Source organism: Thermobia domestica, chromosome 13, assembly GCF_964235325.1.
Source record: "Thermobia domestica chromosome 13, izTheDome1.hap1.1, whole genome shotgun sequence".
Classification (NCBI taxonomy): Eukaryota; Metazoa; Arthropoda; class Insecta; order Zygentoma; family Lepismatidae; genus Thermobia; species Thermobia domestica.
The window spans coordinates 43,777,946-43,796,830 of record NC_137466.1 but is presented as its reverse complement, the minus strand read 5'-3'; the positions used below and the strand labels follow the sequence as shown (position 1 = coordinate 43,796,830).

At 34.7% G+C, this 18,885-nt stretch overlaps 1 protein-coding gene across 6 annotated transcripts in view; it reads right to left on the bottom strand.

The window, feature by feature from the left end:
- Positions 1-18,885, bottom strand: part of LOC145668122 (atrial natriuretic peptide receptor 3) — a 753,866-nt gene that overhangs the window by 356,276 nt on the left and 378,705 nt on the right. Inside the window, exon 4 of one of the 6 annotated variants that reach the window (XM_081735676.1) lies at positions 12,250-12,474. The exons of the other annotated variants lie outside the window; for them this stretch is intronic. Coding sequence (XP_081591802.1) covers positions 12,446-12,474 — 29 coding nt within the window. The 3' untranslated portion in view covers positions 12,250-12,445. Of the gene's footprint in view, positions 1-12,249; positions 12,475-18,885 lie in introns of those variants that run through there. 6 annotated transcript variants of the gene reach the window in all.

The following is an 18,885-nucleotide window of genomic DNA, read 5'->3' as shown; positions in this document are numbered from 1 at the left end:
CAATGTAGATTTTGGCCAGGTACCTAATCTTTCCCTCACCCCCTCTCACTAGTCCATAGTAGCTTTCAGATCCGGTTATATCTGGATTTGCCAAATTTCTATTTGCTTTGTAATTTCCGCGGCTAACGTTTTCGTTCTGATTGGAGGAATTCTCCTACCTCTGGCTTTTTCGGCGCAATATTATCAGAATAATCGAAGACGCTATGAGAGGCGTAGCTTGTGACGTTGATTGACACATTTTGATGGGAAGAAGCTGACATGTTAAGGAAAATCCAGGTAACATTAACTTATTTGCATAGATAAATGTCGTGTGATCAATCAGAAGCCAGGAAATCCATATTTTTGTTGAAAGAACTGTAAAATCAGGGGAAAATATCTGATTCAGGATTTCGGTTTGCAGGAAGCCATGTTTGCTGCCCAGATAGGATAGACAGTATAGGAAAGTGATTTTTTTTTTATCTTTTCAAACTCAAGTAGGGATTAGGGAAATTACGACCTGTTTGGTGCATGTTGTTCGTGTATTAAGTAAATGTGACTTTCTATTATTTATTCAGTAATTGCATGTACGTAGGTTTGATGGTTGTAAAGTGAATAATAATAATGGCAGCTTAAGTTAGCTTAAAAGGGCTCCTATCCCCTTTTCTGAATTGAACCAGTTTTAGCGGGGGAATGGGTTAGTTATTGTTCGTTTTAGGGCCTTTTCCCCTTTCAGGGGAAGGGTCCCTCCATAAACCTCGTTAAGGTGCCCCCAGGGCATCAATTTTTGGCAATCATTATGTAAACAATTGGTCAGGTCAATTAGACCTAGTGTTACCTTTCTCATTTTTGACCCCCTTTAAATTAAATAGAGCCGACTGTATATATCGACGAGGGAGTAATGTATTTTAAATTTAATGTGTTAGGTTATTTTCGTCAACATGCATGTAACTAAATGGTGCATGTTTAGTTTAGTTAGTTGTCTTTATGTATAATACTAACAGTGGTGTATGTAGTTAGTAGTTTTGTGTGAGTGTGTGAATTTTCGATTTGGACAGTGTATAAATATGCTTTAATTTAGTCCCATTTTTCTAACATAAATAAACCAGAGTAAATATTAAATTTCTGATTAATGAGTACAAGTATACATTTCAGTACACGGTAAATTATGCCTCCACTACAGCGCTATAGCGTCAGTTTTCGGTAGTCAATTGTTTGTTGACATTACGACATCGCATGACTTAGTGATTTAGATTGTTTGATTTTGGACAGTTATTCTCAAATTACTTCCCGTGGACATGGTTTTCGGTTCGGATGAGTATACCTTCGTATAAAATAGCATGAGATCTTACTGTACTGAAAATTTCAGCTTGCTAGGTCCAGTAGTTAATGAATAATCAGCTGAAATAAAGAACACCTATTTTCTTAATAGAAGTAAAGTCCATATGCTGTTACTGTTCGTTTAAAAATGTAGGATTAAATTCTCTTTTCCCGTGGCTGTAGAAAATTCCATTGTTGCTTCAGTTTTATCAACAAATCAGAAATAGATTAATCGTTGACAATTTAACTTTCCGTAAATACATGTATGATTTTTTTTTTTTTTAAACCTGCAAGGTAAATACAATTTGGGTGCTTCGAAATAAAGAGTACGTGGTTCGATGAATGTGATCGTGTGGTGGTTTGAGCGTGATAGATTGTGATAGTTATATATATATATATTTATTACTGCGTAACGTAAATATGTGTATGGCCTGCGTGTAAAATGTACGAAATAGGGTGTTTATAAAATATTACTTCGTGCGAAAATTAGTAGATAATGAATGAATGTAATGATATGTTAATAATATGATATATAATACGAATGAGATGATGACCCCTATATTTAAATGGATAGGCCTAGTGAATTTTATATAGTGAAAATATGAATATGTTTACGAAGAAAGAAAGAAAAAAAAAATCTCTCGCGTTTTGACTTCCACACCAGTGCATTCATCCAACCGAGTTTGCTACTTGGATAGTAAATTATAGTTGGGAATTGTGTGTTACTTTGCATTTATGTACCTCCTAACAACAGCCCCAGATCTTAAGCCTTTCAATAGATAGAGTAGCATCATGTGGGAATTACTTCTAAAGGTTGACAGAAATGATAATTAAGAAAACCAACTGCTATATCCTGTGATCATCGAAAAGTACAGGTTTCGGTCATTTGTACCTTTAGCATTCATTGCCTCTCCGAGATTTTTTTTTTTTGCTTACCTTATTTAGTTATTGTGCAGTGTTCATATAACTCAGTTCGGACTATCCGATTAAATCAACTGCTACTAAATTAATATTTATGAGATAGCGTACCCGGACGTCGACCCCTAGTCCCCTTAAGTATTTTTCATGTCTTTTCTTAGTTTAATTAGATGAGGGAAATTAACGACGTCCCAGACGGTGGCATGTCTGCGCTGGGTAGCCATCGGTGATGTTTCGGTAATTGAAATCACCGATCCAAAATTCAGTTTATTTATTTAATTTTTTTTATTTTTGGCGAATTACTAATTAGGGATACCTTAGCTATTACTCTAATTTCATCCCTATTCTGGAATCTTCTAGTTTCCAAGAGGTCGGATGATTTTTTTTTCTTTTCTTGAAATTCTAAATTAGCGCCTTCTCTAACCTTCCGGACGATTTCCGGGAACCTGCTGGTTTGGGCCGGATACGGGGATCGGATTTCAATCTTACAACCAAATTCTTGTGGGATTGGGATCTGATGGACACAGAACTTGCATCCTTGGCAGCAGGGCGTTCCTTGAGTCTACGTATTTGAGTAGACCACCCTTTTGGCATGTTAAGAATATTTTGGCTATGGATTTGTTGAGATAGAAATTCGACTTTTGTCTTTGTAGCGTTAGTTATTTCCCACTTAAGTCTTTGGCGCCACTATTCTTCGTCTTCCTTCTTCTCTATCTCTCTCTGTCTTCATTACTTCGAGATTTTTTTTTTTTAAATTTCAACCTTCCCCCCCCCCGGTTTCTGAAACTCATAAAACATACAATATTCATTTCACTTATTTCGATCGTATGTACTAACTGAGACATCGAGGGATGCAATTCGTGGAGGTATTGCAGCACAACTCAGGACCATTTTCGCGATATTTAATCCACCACGGGAGAAATTGACGAGAAGGTACACTATGCTTTCGGATTCCTAGAAACCTTCGTTATTCATTGATCATACAACTTATATCAATTGATTACTGATTTCTGGTTTTTATTTCTATTGATTGGTCATATAGTGTGTATGTATTAATAGTTTGGGCCCACTAGTTTCGAATAACATTGATTTTTTTTCCTGTATATACATCTATATATGTATTTACATAGTGTTAAAAGTTACGTGCCTGCTCTATTTGTTGCATTTTCCACCTCTTATGTCAACTCATTAAATAACACCAGCTATTTTGTTTTTTGTATATATACGCGGATCTTTAGTAAACTGAAAATGATTATTGATTATCGGGTTTATTCATATGAAATACAATGTTGCAACCTTATGAAGGAAAAAGGTGAATGTTGATAGTCAGGGTTTTTGTTTTGTCTTTGAGCCAAATAAATATAAATATTTATAAAATATGAATACTTGTCGAATATGAACGGTGATGTAGAATTTAAACGTCGATGAAATATTAAGATAGATATTAAAGTGAAATTTATTGTATTGATTAATATGAATACATATATATATATACGAGTATGTATGTAATGGGCTCGATATTTACCCTGGTCTTGTTAGGTTGCCATAGATTTTAGACACCCGGTATTAACTAACTATTTGTGATATATAGTATTCCCGCGTAAATTGTCATAAATTACTTTTTGTTGAGTTGTTATTAATTTTTGTAACTATTAAAGTGGAATATAATGTTAACTACTGCATGTGAATAAAACAAGTAGCGGGTCGTAAGATAAATAAGAATAACCCTAATCCTTACCCAAATTTACTTTGCGAGTGAAATTAGCAACCTACGAAACAGTGCGCCCCTCCAACGAATCTTTCCATTAGTGAACCATGAAACAAATCCTTCCCCTACGATCGGAAACCAAACTATTCAATATTTAGAATCTTTTGACTATAAGATCTATATTAGGAAAAAAATTAGTGATCTTAAATTCAACGAACTGAAATCTGTTTAATAAGTTAATATGAATACCGGAATATGGAAATATGTTCCCAATATCTGTGACTGGATTTGATAATTTTTTCTCTAATATTAACAAACTTTGAAATTTTAGATCAAGTGTGTCGAGTGACAAAATGAAAAATATAAACATATATGTGATATGAAGCAATTAGTTGTCTATAGTTAAAACAAAACCAATTGAATACTCTCATGGACACAAACCACAGTGCGTAAAGAGAGTTAAGAAAAAAAAAAAAAGGAGCTATTATCGACGTAAAAACAAAGACTCATAAAACTGTCGATATGTCTCCTATTGAGACAAAGACTCAATAAAATATTACTAAAGTTTTTTTTTTTTGAATGATTAACCAATTATTTTTTCTCTTCTGCCTGCAACGATATGTATTCATTGCACTGAATTTTAAATATATCTTGACCCTTGAAGTTTCTTTTTTTCTTCTTTTTTCTTGTTTCGTCTTTGGTTTAATTCTTTTTCATGTAATTCAACTTTTAATATATATATAAAAAGGGAAATGTGTTATTTGATCTTGTTGCAAGTAGCGAATTTCTGTGCATGTTTATGAAACATTCTTTTCATGTATTAAATTTTTTGTTATGTTAAACTAAATCTTCTTCTATTGAAATGTAATAAATGTCTATAGCAATGTAGTTAGGTTAGTTTAATTCAACCAAATACAACCCGAAGTATACATTGTCCTGTATGAATGTGTGTGTGAGTGAAATGTAGGTTTAGTATTAAGTGCACCAATTATCTTGTCATACATGTGTAATTTATTATAATTATTGGTAGTTATCAATTGAACTCATTGAATGTTAATACTAACTTAAGTTGGCTCTATGAAGGAAGTAAAAAAGGACTGAAGTAGCCTGAACGAATGATCATCATGAGAGAACTGTGAAAGTCAAAATTTTCGACACATATGTGATACTCTGATTTTTTTTTTTCTTACTGTGGTCGTTTCTAACATGCCATCAACTGCGTCGTTCATTTTTCAAATATTGAATATTAGTCTAAAACTTCTGGAAATATTAAATAAACGGTAAAACTAAACTTTCTCATCTATCTCCGAGCTAGATTGAGATAATTCGGTAGTTGGGGTCAAATGGATCTAGATCGGGGATGTATGGGTTAACATGTGTCTACCTTTGATCACCCTGATACCAGACATTTACCCAATAGCTATTGGAAATGATCACCATTAGATAATTATTCACTTTCCTTTACCATATTCCTCAAAATATCCAGTAACAGTTTCCTCTTTATCACCTTCTTACTTTACCTATTTCCTCTTCTATCTTCCTCTTCCTTTCTTCATCTTCTTCTTCTATTTTTAATAAAACTGAAAGGGGGGTCGTGACTGGGAATTCTATATGTAATAAACACGGTCATGTATTTATTTGATTTTATTTTCTTTAGAAGTCCGATAAAAAGTTTTCTCGTTTCGATCGAATCTAGTATGTTCAAAATTAAGAAACGGCTAATATATTCCAACGTAATTAGACATAAGCTGATAGCTTCATGAACATCCCCACCAGGGGTGAAGGGTTCCCACTTACGACTTATTCTTTTCTTCAAACAGTTTTAGATTGACAAGCAGTGACAGGATTCGTTGTTATGGCAACAGTGGTTGCTGTGGCAACGGCCCCCCCTTTTTCCAGTTTTACCTATCGTTTGTTGGTTTTCCTTAGGAAATGATGAAATGAATGTAATGATTTTTCAAATACTTGTCTCCAATATACAGTCTAAGAAAAATGTTCTTTGAGGTTAAATTAATGAATTGAGTGATATTTAAAGAAAGGGCTTTCGAAATTATTCAATTTTAACAGTAATTTCACAGTATTGCACAGTAATGCACAATACTGTGCATAGTACGTTTTTTAAACTTTCAAGCTATGTTATGTGTATGTATAAGAAGTGTTATAATCTGTCAGTCTGTCTGTTGACAGATAACAGAGTAAAAGCGGAAGACAGAGCAAGAAACTGGATTCAGTGTCCGAAGAGTAGGTTTCATTTCAATCTTTAACATTTTATTTTAACTGAAAATGGCATTAACCTCCCATTTTCGTGATCGGTATAAAGCCAAAGCGGGAAAAGTTACTTGGAAACTGTTTATAGATATTTATTCAGCATTTCCGAACACATACGTTATGTAAGATTTTATGCAGATTATTGTGATGATCGGAATCAAAGTGGATTCTGTTTTCGCTACGTAACGATTTCAGTTTTTCTTTTTCTTTCTTTTAATCTTTTCTTTTTGTAACGTCAGTTCTCATTAACGCCTCTGCTTCTCTCTCGTCATTCATATATATCTGCAGTTAAAACGAAAACGAAAAAAAGAAATTTTCTGAATGGTATTGATGAAAAAATATAAAATTATATATGAAGCAAATTTTACTGTTGATAACACATTAAGTGATGTGCAGCAACGATACGATTTAAATATGCAAGAACAACATCCACGAAATATAATTATTCGTTCCATTTACTCCATCTGTAAGACATTTATAGACGGCAGTTCCATCCCACGCCAGAGGACTCTTACAAAAACATGCCAAGAATACTATTTATTTTATGGAAGTATTCAGCTCATAACGATATTTCATATTAAAACTGCATTAACCTAGAAAACAGTTCCAAGGCCACAAACCAAATAAAGTTTATCTGTAAATTACATGTTCACATTTACATATAGAATTTTTTAAAGCACTAACGAAGATTCGTAACTAAAAATAAATAATAATATACAAACCATAATTATTTTCGGTCATGTTATGTATATCTATCTTCTTTATATATGATAGATAAATAGATATATTGGGGTCGTCCTTATACTTCGAACTCCGAGGTTTTTAACTCAATAACCCATGAAAAAAAATAGCTCAATTGAGTAATATTAAATTAGTGCCCCAAGCGACCTCAGGGTTTCAGTAAATGGTCAATATACGTACAATGTGAGGCTAAGGTGAGTTGTAAGTTTAAAGTGGGCGAGTTGAGTGATACCACATCTTGGATAGGGATAATTAAGACAGAATCGGATCTATTAGTTTATAATATGTGTGGCGTCCATCTTGAAGTCCACCATTTTGGATTCAGGTCCAAAATTTTCAATAGGAAGTGATCATGGAAATCCTTTGGGGTGCTTTTTATAATAAACGCATGTATGAAGTTGTCTCCAACTTATCTCTAATCATTTAATAGTTATTACGTATCATCATAATATATGTTTATTAACTTATAGATCTCTCCAAACTTACAAGGTACCTTTGTCGTGTATTGTACGATATAAATGCATTCAAAATTTGAGGTTGCTTGGGGCTGAGCTAATTTTTTTCATGGGTTACTTAGACTTGATATGGAACCATTTTAGAGGATGAGACAAAAACGTAAATTGAAAACTAAGGACCACCCTAATATATATTGAAATATGAGATACTTTAATTAATAACTGCAGAAAATTAACATGTTCACCAACATTTATGAGACTGTACATTTAGAAAACAAAGTAATGCTGTGTGATTCATACACATAGGGAAACGTACTTCAAAATAGACAGAGCGATGCACGTATCGTATTCCTAACATTTCATTTCTCTTCATCTCCCAATCACTTTTTATTTTTGAATTTTGCATCATTGATTACTCGACTAGTGGCACATGCGTTTTGGGAGTCGATACATTATGAATCCCAATACACATGGTATTTTATATTGTAACGTAGTCAAACTTACGCTGTATTACTACTGTGGTTGCAATAAACGAATTAGTTCTACAAGTTAATGTGCATTGAAAGATTTGGAATAATATGATATGAAAGTGTTATACTACTTTTTCCGTACGATATTATTGTAATCTATTTTGCGATAGATGACGTTACTGCTTGATCACAAACTCCTGCAAAACCTATCCACTTCGTTCAAATATACTTGAGTGAAAGCGTGATTCCGTGTTGACCGAATAATACTTACCTACATTGACGATTCAGCTCTAAATATTTCTGGTGGAGATCTATACCGTTTACATGGGAAAATTCACCAATAACCTTCGGTCTACAATTACCAGCTGTGAGGATGTATATCTTGTTTGATGTATCCGTATGTGCGGCAAAATTGCGAGCTAATTTTCTTGTTTACAAATGACGTCAACCTTATGGCAGGGTTGCCAGAGATACTGGTTTTATTTGAGATTTCTTTCATATGCAGTTTTTCAAAAAGATCAAAAAGATATCCTAAACCAAATCAAATTTAATAGAATCAGTCGTTTACGTACTTTAAGTTGTGCGCTGAATGTGTAAAACTATTTGACATGGACTGAAACACCAAAGCATGTAGATGGCTGCAAATTTAAATTTTGTTTAAGAAAATAAAGACCGCCTTAAGTACTCTAATTCAGTACACAGAAGTAAGCCATTGCAGAGAGACAAATAACGAACGTCTCATTCCTTTTAGTTTTCTTTATAGTCATATGGGTTTGAAATACTGATAAAATTAGTTAACAGATAGAAAGAAGTATCGCTACTTACTTCCATAACAATCCATGAAGAGCTATGGCTAGCTAGATGAAGCACGTTCAACGTGGTGATGCGTGGACAGTACATCAGTTCTCAGGTGCCATTATCTCTGACCTTCTGGACCTGAGTTCACTAATTCTTAATTCACGTCGTTCCCCAAATTATATCATGATGATGAACAAATGGAATCAAATTTTTCACTTTTACGATCCACGACCCCTTATGATTATGCCTTGGATCCTAATGGAGCTGATGATAATAAATAAAATGATTGATGAAGAAATTGGAAGGAAACGGGAGGACATGAGAAAACCCACGCAATGATGGTTGTCTACCACAAAGCCCACTTGGTGCTAGCTGGGATCAAATCAGGGAAACTACGTACCAGAGGGGAGCACTCTACCACTGAACTACGTTGTATTTTCGCGATGATGGATCAACACCAGAAAATGCTAGTAATCCAATTGGGAGTAGTAGAACCAGGAATACTAATTCATTACGTGCGCTAACAATTCAGCTAAGCTGGTGATATATTACATATATATATAAAATTAGCAACCTGTTACTTTTTTGATCTTGTTACTCACCCGTAGAGGGTACATTTTAATGCTTATGCTGACGAGAAAGACTCAATAAAAGAAGAGAATTTAGTACAGAACCAATTTGTTAGGTAAAGTTAAAGAGAGTTTCTGATAAGTAAGTTTTGTTTTTGGTATGACTGTATAATATCTGTGATAAATTGTAAGAAAAGTGGTATTATCGGGAATCACAAATAGAATATACTACATATTTGGAGAATCAATTTTTGGTATCACAATACAAAGAGCAGTAGGCAAGGGCGTTATTCCCCTCCCTACGCCACTGGTCTACATATATAGTATGTTGAATAAAATATATCAAGTTTAATAGCAGTTCTCACACTTCTGTCTACCGCTCAGAGAGCTGTCTGTCGTTTTATTAAATTCAATATCAGTCTACTTTTTCTTCTTTTCTACAAGTTTTAACACCTTATTTGTAGTCTAAATATCGGAATGCATTGCTTTGGGTGGTGACATGTTTCTTTGATTCAATTTTTCACTTAAGATCACACCAATCAGTTTAACTCTTAAATTATTATGGCACAACACCTGTGCCATGGCGTCGACCTTCGGAATTTGCTTTATAAGTCTCTAGTAAAGCCTTTCAGACCGGGTTTCTTGCATTCATATAAATATGGAAGCATCATAGAACATATTTTATGGGCATTTTGCAACCTCGTGTGCTCTATCTGGGGGCTGTGACGTCACAAACATGGATGATGTTTATAAAGAAAGAGGTATATTTGAGAAGTTTTTTTTAAAAAAAATAGCCTGATACATTACTATTTACCCTAGAATCATGGTGTGTACCTCGTTGGTTTCGTTATGGGACAGGCTTTCGAAATGTACCACTCAACTTTCCCTATCGTGTACCAGAAGCGGGAATATCTCGTCCAAAATGGAAAAAAGGGGATTTTTAAAGAAAAAATTCCCTTTTCCCCATTTTTATCTTCACAGGTACACGATAGCAAAATTTGAGTGCTGGGATGCGCACGAGACGAGACGAGGCATCATTTTCCTGACAAAATTCGAGTCGAGACACGGCTTTTCCAAGAGAGAAATATACATTTTTCGAGTCGAGATATCACTTTTACAGCACATTTTCGAGACGAGACAGTCACAAATTTCCCTATTTGAGTGGTACCATTTAAAAGGCTGCCTTACGCTGAAGAAAATGAGGTATGACTCATGTTGCTAGTCAACAGACGTGTGTCAAAAAATCTCGATTTCTTAATTTTTTCATTTTTTTTCTTTTTTTACATATTTTTAGTCAATTACTTTAGTAAAGTATCTACAGTATTATCACTATTTATTCTAAAGTCATGATACGTACCTCGTTTTCTTTGGCATGAACCATTCTTTCAGACGGAATTACTCCCATGTCTCTAGCATGTACCATAGTGGGAAAACATCGCGAAAAGGGAAATTTTTGTCAAAAAATCCCTTTGCCCCGATTTTGGACCCCTCTGGCCGGCTCCTGTGTCAACCCACAGAGCCCGCAAAAAAACTCAAACATACTACACATTATGTGTAATAACTGTACGAAGTTTCAATGTTATATCTTTAAAAATAGGGAGGGTTACCCATGTGCAAACAGTACGAGTTTTCCCGTATGTGAACAATGGATAACCCATTTTGCACATGGGGCACTATATTTTTCCTGTCTTATTTTTCAAGATATAACATTGAAACTTCGTACAGTTATTACACATAGTATGTAGTATGTTTGAGATTTTTGTGGCTCTGTGGGTTGAAACAGGGGCCGACCAGAGGGGCCCAAAATCCGGGAAAAAGGAATTTTTGGACAAAAATTTCCCTTTTTTGCGAATTTTTTCCACTATGGTACATGCTAGTGACATGCAAGTGGTACCGTTTGAAAGACTGGTTCATGGCAAAGAAAACGAGGTACAATTTATGTTCCCGCAATGAACAGTCTTGATGATGATGATGATGATGATAGTATAGAAATTCACTAAACAGGTATTATCAAGGGAAAATATGTAAATCGGCTGTAGCATCAAAATTATTCATCCTAGGACCACTTTTTGTATCTTATTCTCTTCACCATAAAGCAAAGTTTTTTTTTTTAATAGTAGCATTCGCATGATCGTATCCTACACCAAAGGGGAGATATTCGCGATAAAGAAAAGATTTTTTAAAAAGAAAATAACTTTTTCCCCACTTTGAGCGGAAATTTCCCGCATTGGTACACTTTAGGGGAATTTTACTGACGCAGTTGGAAATACTGCTTTACTAGAAACAAAACGGGCTATGAACCATCATTATACGATAAATAGTCTTGACGCAATAGATGATTGAGTGAAAGTCTACAAAATACCTCAAAAAAAGCCATAATTTAAAAGGGTTAATAGTATCATAATACAGCAAATCAAGACACAGACTGTGTGTATTGACTTTTAGTATAACTATGTTCTGGCCACCCTGTAAACTAAAGCAGAGAAGCAGTCATACCTCCCCTTCCGATAAACACACAGCAGTGATTGCACAGAATAATCACACGAACTCGTCAGACAGGAATAGCAGCGACAAAAGTATCGAAATAAGCCCTATTTTCCAAGACGAACAATGATATATATATAGATAGATATCAGAAATATGTGAGAATATGTAGCGCCGTGTTTACATATTTTCAGTCTCCTGAAATGAACATTTGTTGTAGAAGACAGTGAAATACTATACGTAGCTATAACCTTAATATTATTACAACTGAGTGTTGAGTTGTCTCAACATACTTAATATACGTCTCCTTATGATTTGAAACTTTTGGAGCAATCTGTATTTTGTTATAATAGCCTTGGATATTTGCTACTTCTCTTCCAAGTCATTTGCATATTTGTATTCTAGTATCAGTTAAAACTGAAGTACAGTTTGCGTATTCTTTTCATGCTACCCATAGCTTTTCAGCTGAAATAAAAGTTCCATTTTAACTTTAGTGAACTAAAAGCACAAATTGTTCTCTTTCTTTACCGCGGTGCTGATGAAAACAGACTTCAATAGATTCAAAGAAAAAGGTGTAGACCACCACTATTTTTTCCTTTTTCTTTCTCTTTTAGCTTTTATTTTTCTCACCTTCTGGCAGTTGCTACGGAAATGGAATGGAAAGCTGCAAATCGAGAACGAACTCCCCGGGGAGCTGGAAATTGAACAATCATTGTCTCCCATTGCACGTCACAAAGGTTAAGCATTCTCTCTCTCTCTCTCTCGACCTAAAAGGAAAAAGTTTAAATGGAAATTGCGAACATGATTTCAGAATATATCTAGATATAACTTCAGGAAGTATATCCAATTTTCAAATGGAAAAGTGCATTATTAAATTTAACCATGAAATGAAATGTAATTTTTTAGACAAAGAGTTCTAATAATATTAATAGATATTTCCATCAACTATTCAAATTCAATACCCTAATACTTAATCACCTGTAGCACATCTCGTGAGATACCAAGAGCAGATATCTTGAACAGCAGGTATCATAGCATGATATACAACTATCATAGCATGATAGCTTTCTATTTCCTCATATTGTGTAAATATTATCTGTGATTTGATGTTTGTTGTTTTGGTATTTCTGTTCGTAAATCCATGAGCTCGAGCCTTCTCATCTCGCAGCCACCAATGTGGCAACGTTTTCTCCGGCACTCTGCGCAGTGCTAGCAGACGATCCTCCATCCGACTTACTCCCAATTATAGTTTCTCACTGAACCTGTCAATCTCCAAATTGTGGTGAAATTCAACACAGTTGTAGTAAAGACTGATTCATGAGCCTTAGGAATGATCACATGAAGGAGCTGAAACACGCGTAAAACACACGAATGAAGATGCTTATTGCAAGTGTCGATTTCATTTGGCTCCTAACAAAATTTTTCTGCGTATAGTCAGGTGTCTACATGTTCAGAAACCTGGTCAGTGTATTCTCTTAGTTTAATAAGATAACAGTCCACTAGAATTGTACTATTTACATACAAATTGTCTTATAGATCCCTGTTATATACTTTACATGCAAACTTATTATACCACCATCATGGGACAGATTTTCGCAAATTCCAACAAGCAAACCACCTTCTACACACAGTTTGCGTTGCTAGGCTGCTTCTTGCACTTCCAACAGAGAAAAGATTTCCATAATGTGCTTATTTCTTAAGATAAAACTGATTTCTTTCATCTAATGGCACATTTCGTTCTGCTGTCTCGCTTGTATTGTTTTATTTGATCTGAAAATCCAGAAGGGAATGGTGATAAAATCTTCACTGTTTCTATTATATATGTGTATGCAAGGTTCAACTCTTAGCTATGAACTTCAAGAATCTCCACTTGGTTCTTCGCGTATTATGTCTTTCAAAAGTACGTTTACTTACCTTCCTTCTCTTGTCTATTCTCAAAGGAAAACCTTACTCTGCAAAGGAAATTTTTGATTCATTACTCTGCACAATTATTTCTCTCTGTTGTCTCCTTGCCATCCATTGAATTAAAATATCTGACTCGCTCTAAAGAGATTTTCCAAGAACTGACATCGCTTTGTGAAACATTAATCTTGCTGTGAGAATAATTATTTACTTCTTCTCTTCTATCGCTTACTGTTTGCTAGAAAATCCTTGAAGTTTTTATATAAACGTTTAAATTAAGTCTTGTCTTTGAATATTCTCTATTTAATAGTATCAGGTTAACACCTATTCAAAAGAAACTGGCTTCGAGATTTACGTGATCAAATTCGATAGATAATGTCTTCACAATTTATATACTAAAGGCTTAAGTTTTAAGATTATTATTAAGTCTATTATTTCTTTTAAAAGGAACAAATTACACCTTCAAGATCGTGTACTGTAATGGTGATTATGGATGCATTAAGTTTTGCTGAAAAATATCCTTTGGAACAGAATTCATACATTTTTAGAAAGAAGAAACGGTATTAAATACGTTCAAGAAAATATTTCTAAAAATCATTGCTCAGAAATAAGCACTTAAAGTAACAACAATAATAATAACCCGTCTTCTCTAGTCTAATGATTAGCGCATGTATCTCTATTGCACGGGCTCGCATGTTTGATTCGCAGAGCATTTAATCCACTATAATGGTTCAGATCTCAATTTAAAGTGTAGATCTCATCTTATAGAAGCTTGGCTCCTCACAAAGATGTACAGTCTTTAACAAATCTTCATCACCTATCTTGTTTATTAAAAGTAATTACTCTGATATATTGATGAAAGAAGAAAACAACCGATTTAATCTTATTTTTACACATCAAATCCTCTGTTGGTCTGAATTCAATAACATACAGAGAGTGGAAAAATGACTGAGTGGACCGGAACTCGAACCTGTACACCGTGTCGATGCTTTAACCACTACGTCACCCAGTGCACCTCCCAAAACAGTCAAATACCCTTTTACACCTGTAGTCAAAGCTCCGAGACCGGTGTGTTCGATTTTACATGCCCTCTGTAACGCATGTGCTGACGTTACTTGCATGAGATCATGAATTTTGTATATATTCAGACAACTAGACTGAGTGCCTAGTCAGTCGGTTGAACAGAGTCGTGTAAAATTGAACAAAGCAGAATATGATTTTACGAGTTCAAACTGAGGCATTCTCCACATCTAGCCACGAAAATTATCAACAGCGAATTTGGTCCGGAAATGGTGAATGGACACCATACGTCGTTGGTTTGTGAAATTTCTTACCGCAGACAGAACATTAAAATATGAGATCCGCATCCATCGACTAACATGTTATGCTGAGTTCATGGAAAAATACAATTACGGAAGAGGTAATTCGTAAAAGTGTTCGTGCAATTTCGAACGAGTTAGGTATACCCAATACCATTGCCAGTCACAAAGGAACCTCACAAGATGCTAATTTGGTACCAAAGAGCCAATATGCACGTTAGACAGTCTTCATTATATTGATAATCACATCAAGAAAAATGAAATCTTTATGTACACGTGTTCGAGAAAATCGACTTTTGGTGAAGAATTAATATAATGCTGAATTTCACGAATGCAGGAGGGTATCGCTGTTGGGTCAAATATTACATAGAACGTCATACTCGGCAAACACAATGTCATACAGATAGAAGGAGGGCTATAACCGTGCAACGGGGACCGCCACAGAAAGATAGAGAAAACAAACGAAAAATAGATACCAGAGAAGAATAGCAAAACAAGGCTAAAAAACGGACAAATATTAAGTTTTGAATGCAGACAAAACCCCTTGAAGCAGAAAGAGGAATCAGTCATGCTACCGAGGTTTACGAAGCCGGAACAACCAGTATAAAACTTTCAAGCCACGAGGAATGTGTGGGCAATGTTGTTAAGCACACACAGAAAATATGTTGGTACAGAGCAGGGTACGCGAGCACACGCGCGTTAATGTTGTAACGAGAATTCAAATATATTTTGTGTCAGCCTGAATCAGACTGCAAAGTTCGAGATGGTGGATTTGAATCGAGGACGACGAAGTACAGTATGATCACTGAAGTCGAGGAAGATATTTTCTAAATGTTCAAAAGGAATTCCATTGTGAGCTTCAGTCTTCTGGCTCAAGGTCGTAAAGTAAGTCATGTGTCCGCGTTGTGTGCCCTTTTTGAGGGCAACATGTATCCCTACTACGTACAACGTATGGAAGGTCTTTAGCTGCATGATTATGCATCAAGTGAAGCATTTTATTTTCGATTTAAGCAATATGCCATTAACGATGAGCAATTTGTATTATATCATTTGTGTTTTTTTTTTCACCGATAAAGCCCCCTTGGGTAACGATGTATTACCTCTTTCCATAATACCCGTAAATGGAGTGGACTCGAAGAGTATCCAGAATTAATCGCGGAACTAAACTTCAATACGTATTAAGTATAATTAATTATAATCCACTCATAACCTCGTGATCCTCTATTGCCGTTAGAAAAGAAAATCATATTAAAATTACGAAATATATAGACAAAACTACTTCAGCATCTCGTATAAAACAAAAGTGTTTCTAGAGATAAATTTTCTTTTCGACAATCAAAGTTTATTAAAATAAATAAATTTAGGTTCCGTAATTCGTTTTGACAGATATCAGAAAAATTTTATCCGGGAATTCTGGCAATTTGGAATAAATAATGTTTATCTCTACTATTATGTAAAAAAGAAAATGTGAGTGAAGGACACATCATAGGCCATACCACTATAGGAACTGACATGAAATTTGGAATGAATAAGCCTTTGCCATCAAGGTAAGGAGTAAGAAGGGATTTCTGGAAATACCCTTTCTGAAGGGGTCCAAAATTTTCTCCAACAATAGTATATCTCACGAATCTCTTGCGTTAGAGAGATTAAATTCGGCATATAAACTGTTCATTAGAAATAAGAAAATATTTGTTATAGCGTTTACGAAACTTCTGCATCAAAGGGGAGAAGAGATACATTTTTAAAATATTCGGATTTCCCTTTATTTAATCAGAAAGTGCCGAATATGAGGATTCGCTTAAGTTAGAGATCTGAAATGTGCTCTACAGAAATGCAAAGCAAATTCGTCCAGAAGCAGCCATCAATGATCAACAGACATGTTACCCTCATGTTTAATGTATGTCCACGTGTTGTTCAAAGAACGGTGCAGACTTTCCATGATTTGTAGTATAAAACGCAAATCGTTGGCTGATAGTAACAAAAGTGTGTGGCTGCACGTGCAGCTACCTTGACTAATCAGGTATTGTAGTTCTTCCCTCTTTTTTAGCTTTTGATTAGGACATTTCAAACCACGTGTGCTCAATATTATATATTAAAAATGTTCTTTTCATAGTTGTATGGTGAACTTCGAAAATGTTAGGGATTTTAATAGTATTCATTGAAATAAATATGCATGAATGAATCAAAACAAGTTGCAATCGATAAGAATCATCGCTGCTTTGTTCGCAAACTAGCAGTATCAATACGGTTCAATTGATGTAGGCTATAAAGAATACTCCAGGCATTGAATTTCCTTCTCTGAAAATTGGAAGTTGTGCAGGAATCAAACCGAATGACCACGTGATGTGTCAACATTTTGTGAAGAAGCGTTGACTAAGTTGACGAGATCTCCAATTTCATTCACAATCTACAGATCTCAGAAGAACTATTATCATCTTTACGAATATATTAATGAACAGAATTTTCGTTACTACACAGAGGAAAAGTTTTTAACACTTCTCCAGCATCCATTTCATATTGCCAAATTTAGAAATAGCTGCGCTATGTCTGTACACACTCCCCTTTATTTTGAAATTAAGGATGACATTGCAGGCATGGTTACTTCTGATTGGGATTTAGGTATGTTGGAAACATCCTTAGTGCCAAGGTTGTAAAACGTCCAATGCAAATCTCGAAAGTGAGTGTTTCGAAAGGATGAAGTCACGATGTACTCTACCCGGCCACCCATAGGAACTATTTGTAGATTGTTTTGGAAAGCGCGTTGTTCCATGACTACAAAGATGTCCCGATCTCAGTCGTGATATTTTCTGTGAGGATATCTGAAAGACAGAAGTACTGCGTATTTCCTGTAACCACTGCTCACATAAAAGCGACAACGTGTTGCCTTGATGAATGCAGAATTTTCATACCGGGCTGTTAGAATGTGTGCGTAGACATGACATGCTACTAGTCAATGTCATCTCAAGATGTAATAGAAGAAGTAACAGACCATTTTGCTTACGATCATAAACTTAATATTTTTCATAATTTATATAAACTATAAAATGTATGTGTTACCAGTGGCGGATCTAGCCCGAGGCCAGAAGCCTAGCCCCCTCCAAGTGACAAAAACAATTGAAGCTATGATTTATATATTTTTGAAAGTTTATAGTAAACTCATGATATATCTATGATAGTTTGGGTTCTGGCTGGTCTTCCAGTTTTTACATTCTAGATCCGCCACTGTTTGTTACCAAGTTTGATCGTGCATTGAATGTCAATTAAAATGTGCTTTTCCCCTGTGCCATTCTGAGTAAAAATATTACACTAAAACATAAGTATTTTTCTCGCTTAAACTTGTACAAAGTCATCATTTATATAACTAAAATCAATATTAAAGGCAAGTTTGTATTTAATTAGAAAACATTCAAGAGGAATGGGTCTTTCTTGACCAGTTAAAGTTCTTTCCAACGTTTGTTTTGATTTTCTACTGTACCTTATATATGTTACACTTCAAAGGAACTGTGCATTACGTGCAACAGTTCCTTTGAAACAAAGTAAATGATTGATGTAAATCGGTAGAAGCTTCTTTGAAGAATTTCATTTAAGATCAAAAGTAAATGTCCTTTTTTAACGTAGATTTTTTTAAATATATTTGCAGTAATTCATCCAGTAAATGAAATGAGAAATGCTAAGGCTATTTTTCAACTAATCATTTTGCTTCATTTACAGGTTTGTTTCTTGGCAACGATATACCATTCTAATATTATTTTAGACTTAAAAGTTCATAAACATTCATGTATTTCTAAGTCATTCACATGAATTCTATAGATGTTTAAAAAAGAAAACGTAAAAAGCTTTTAGAGGTATTTTAAATGAGAAGATAAACGAAAGATTGTTAGTAGAAACAAACTTAATAAGCCAGTCAAGTTTGGTATCGATCATGAACATAATTAATAATGAACCTTTTTCTTCATA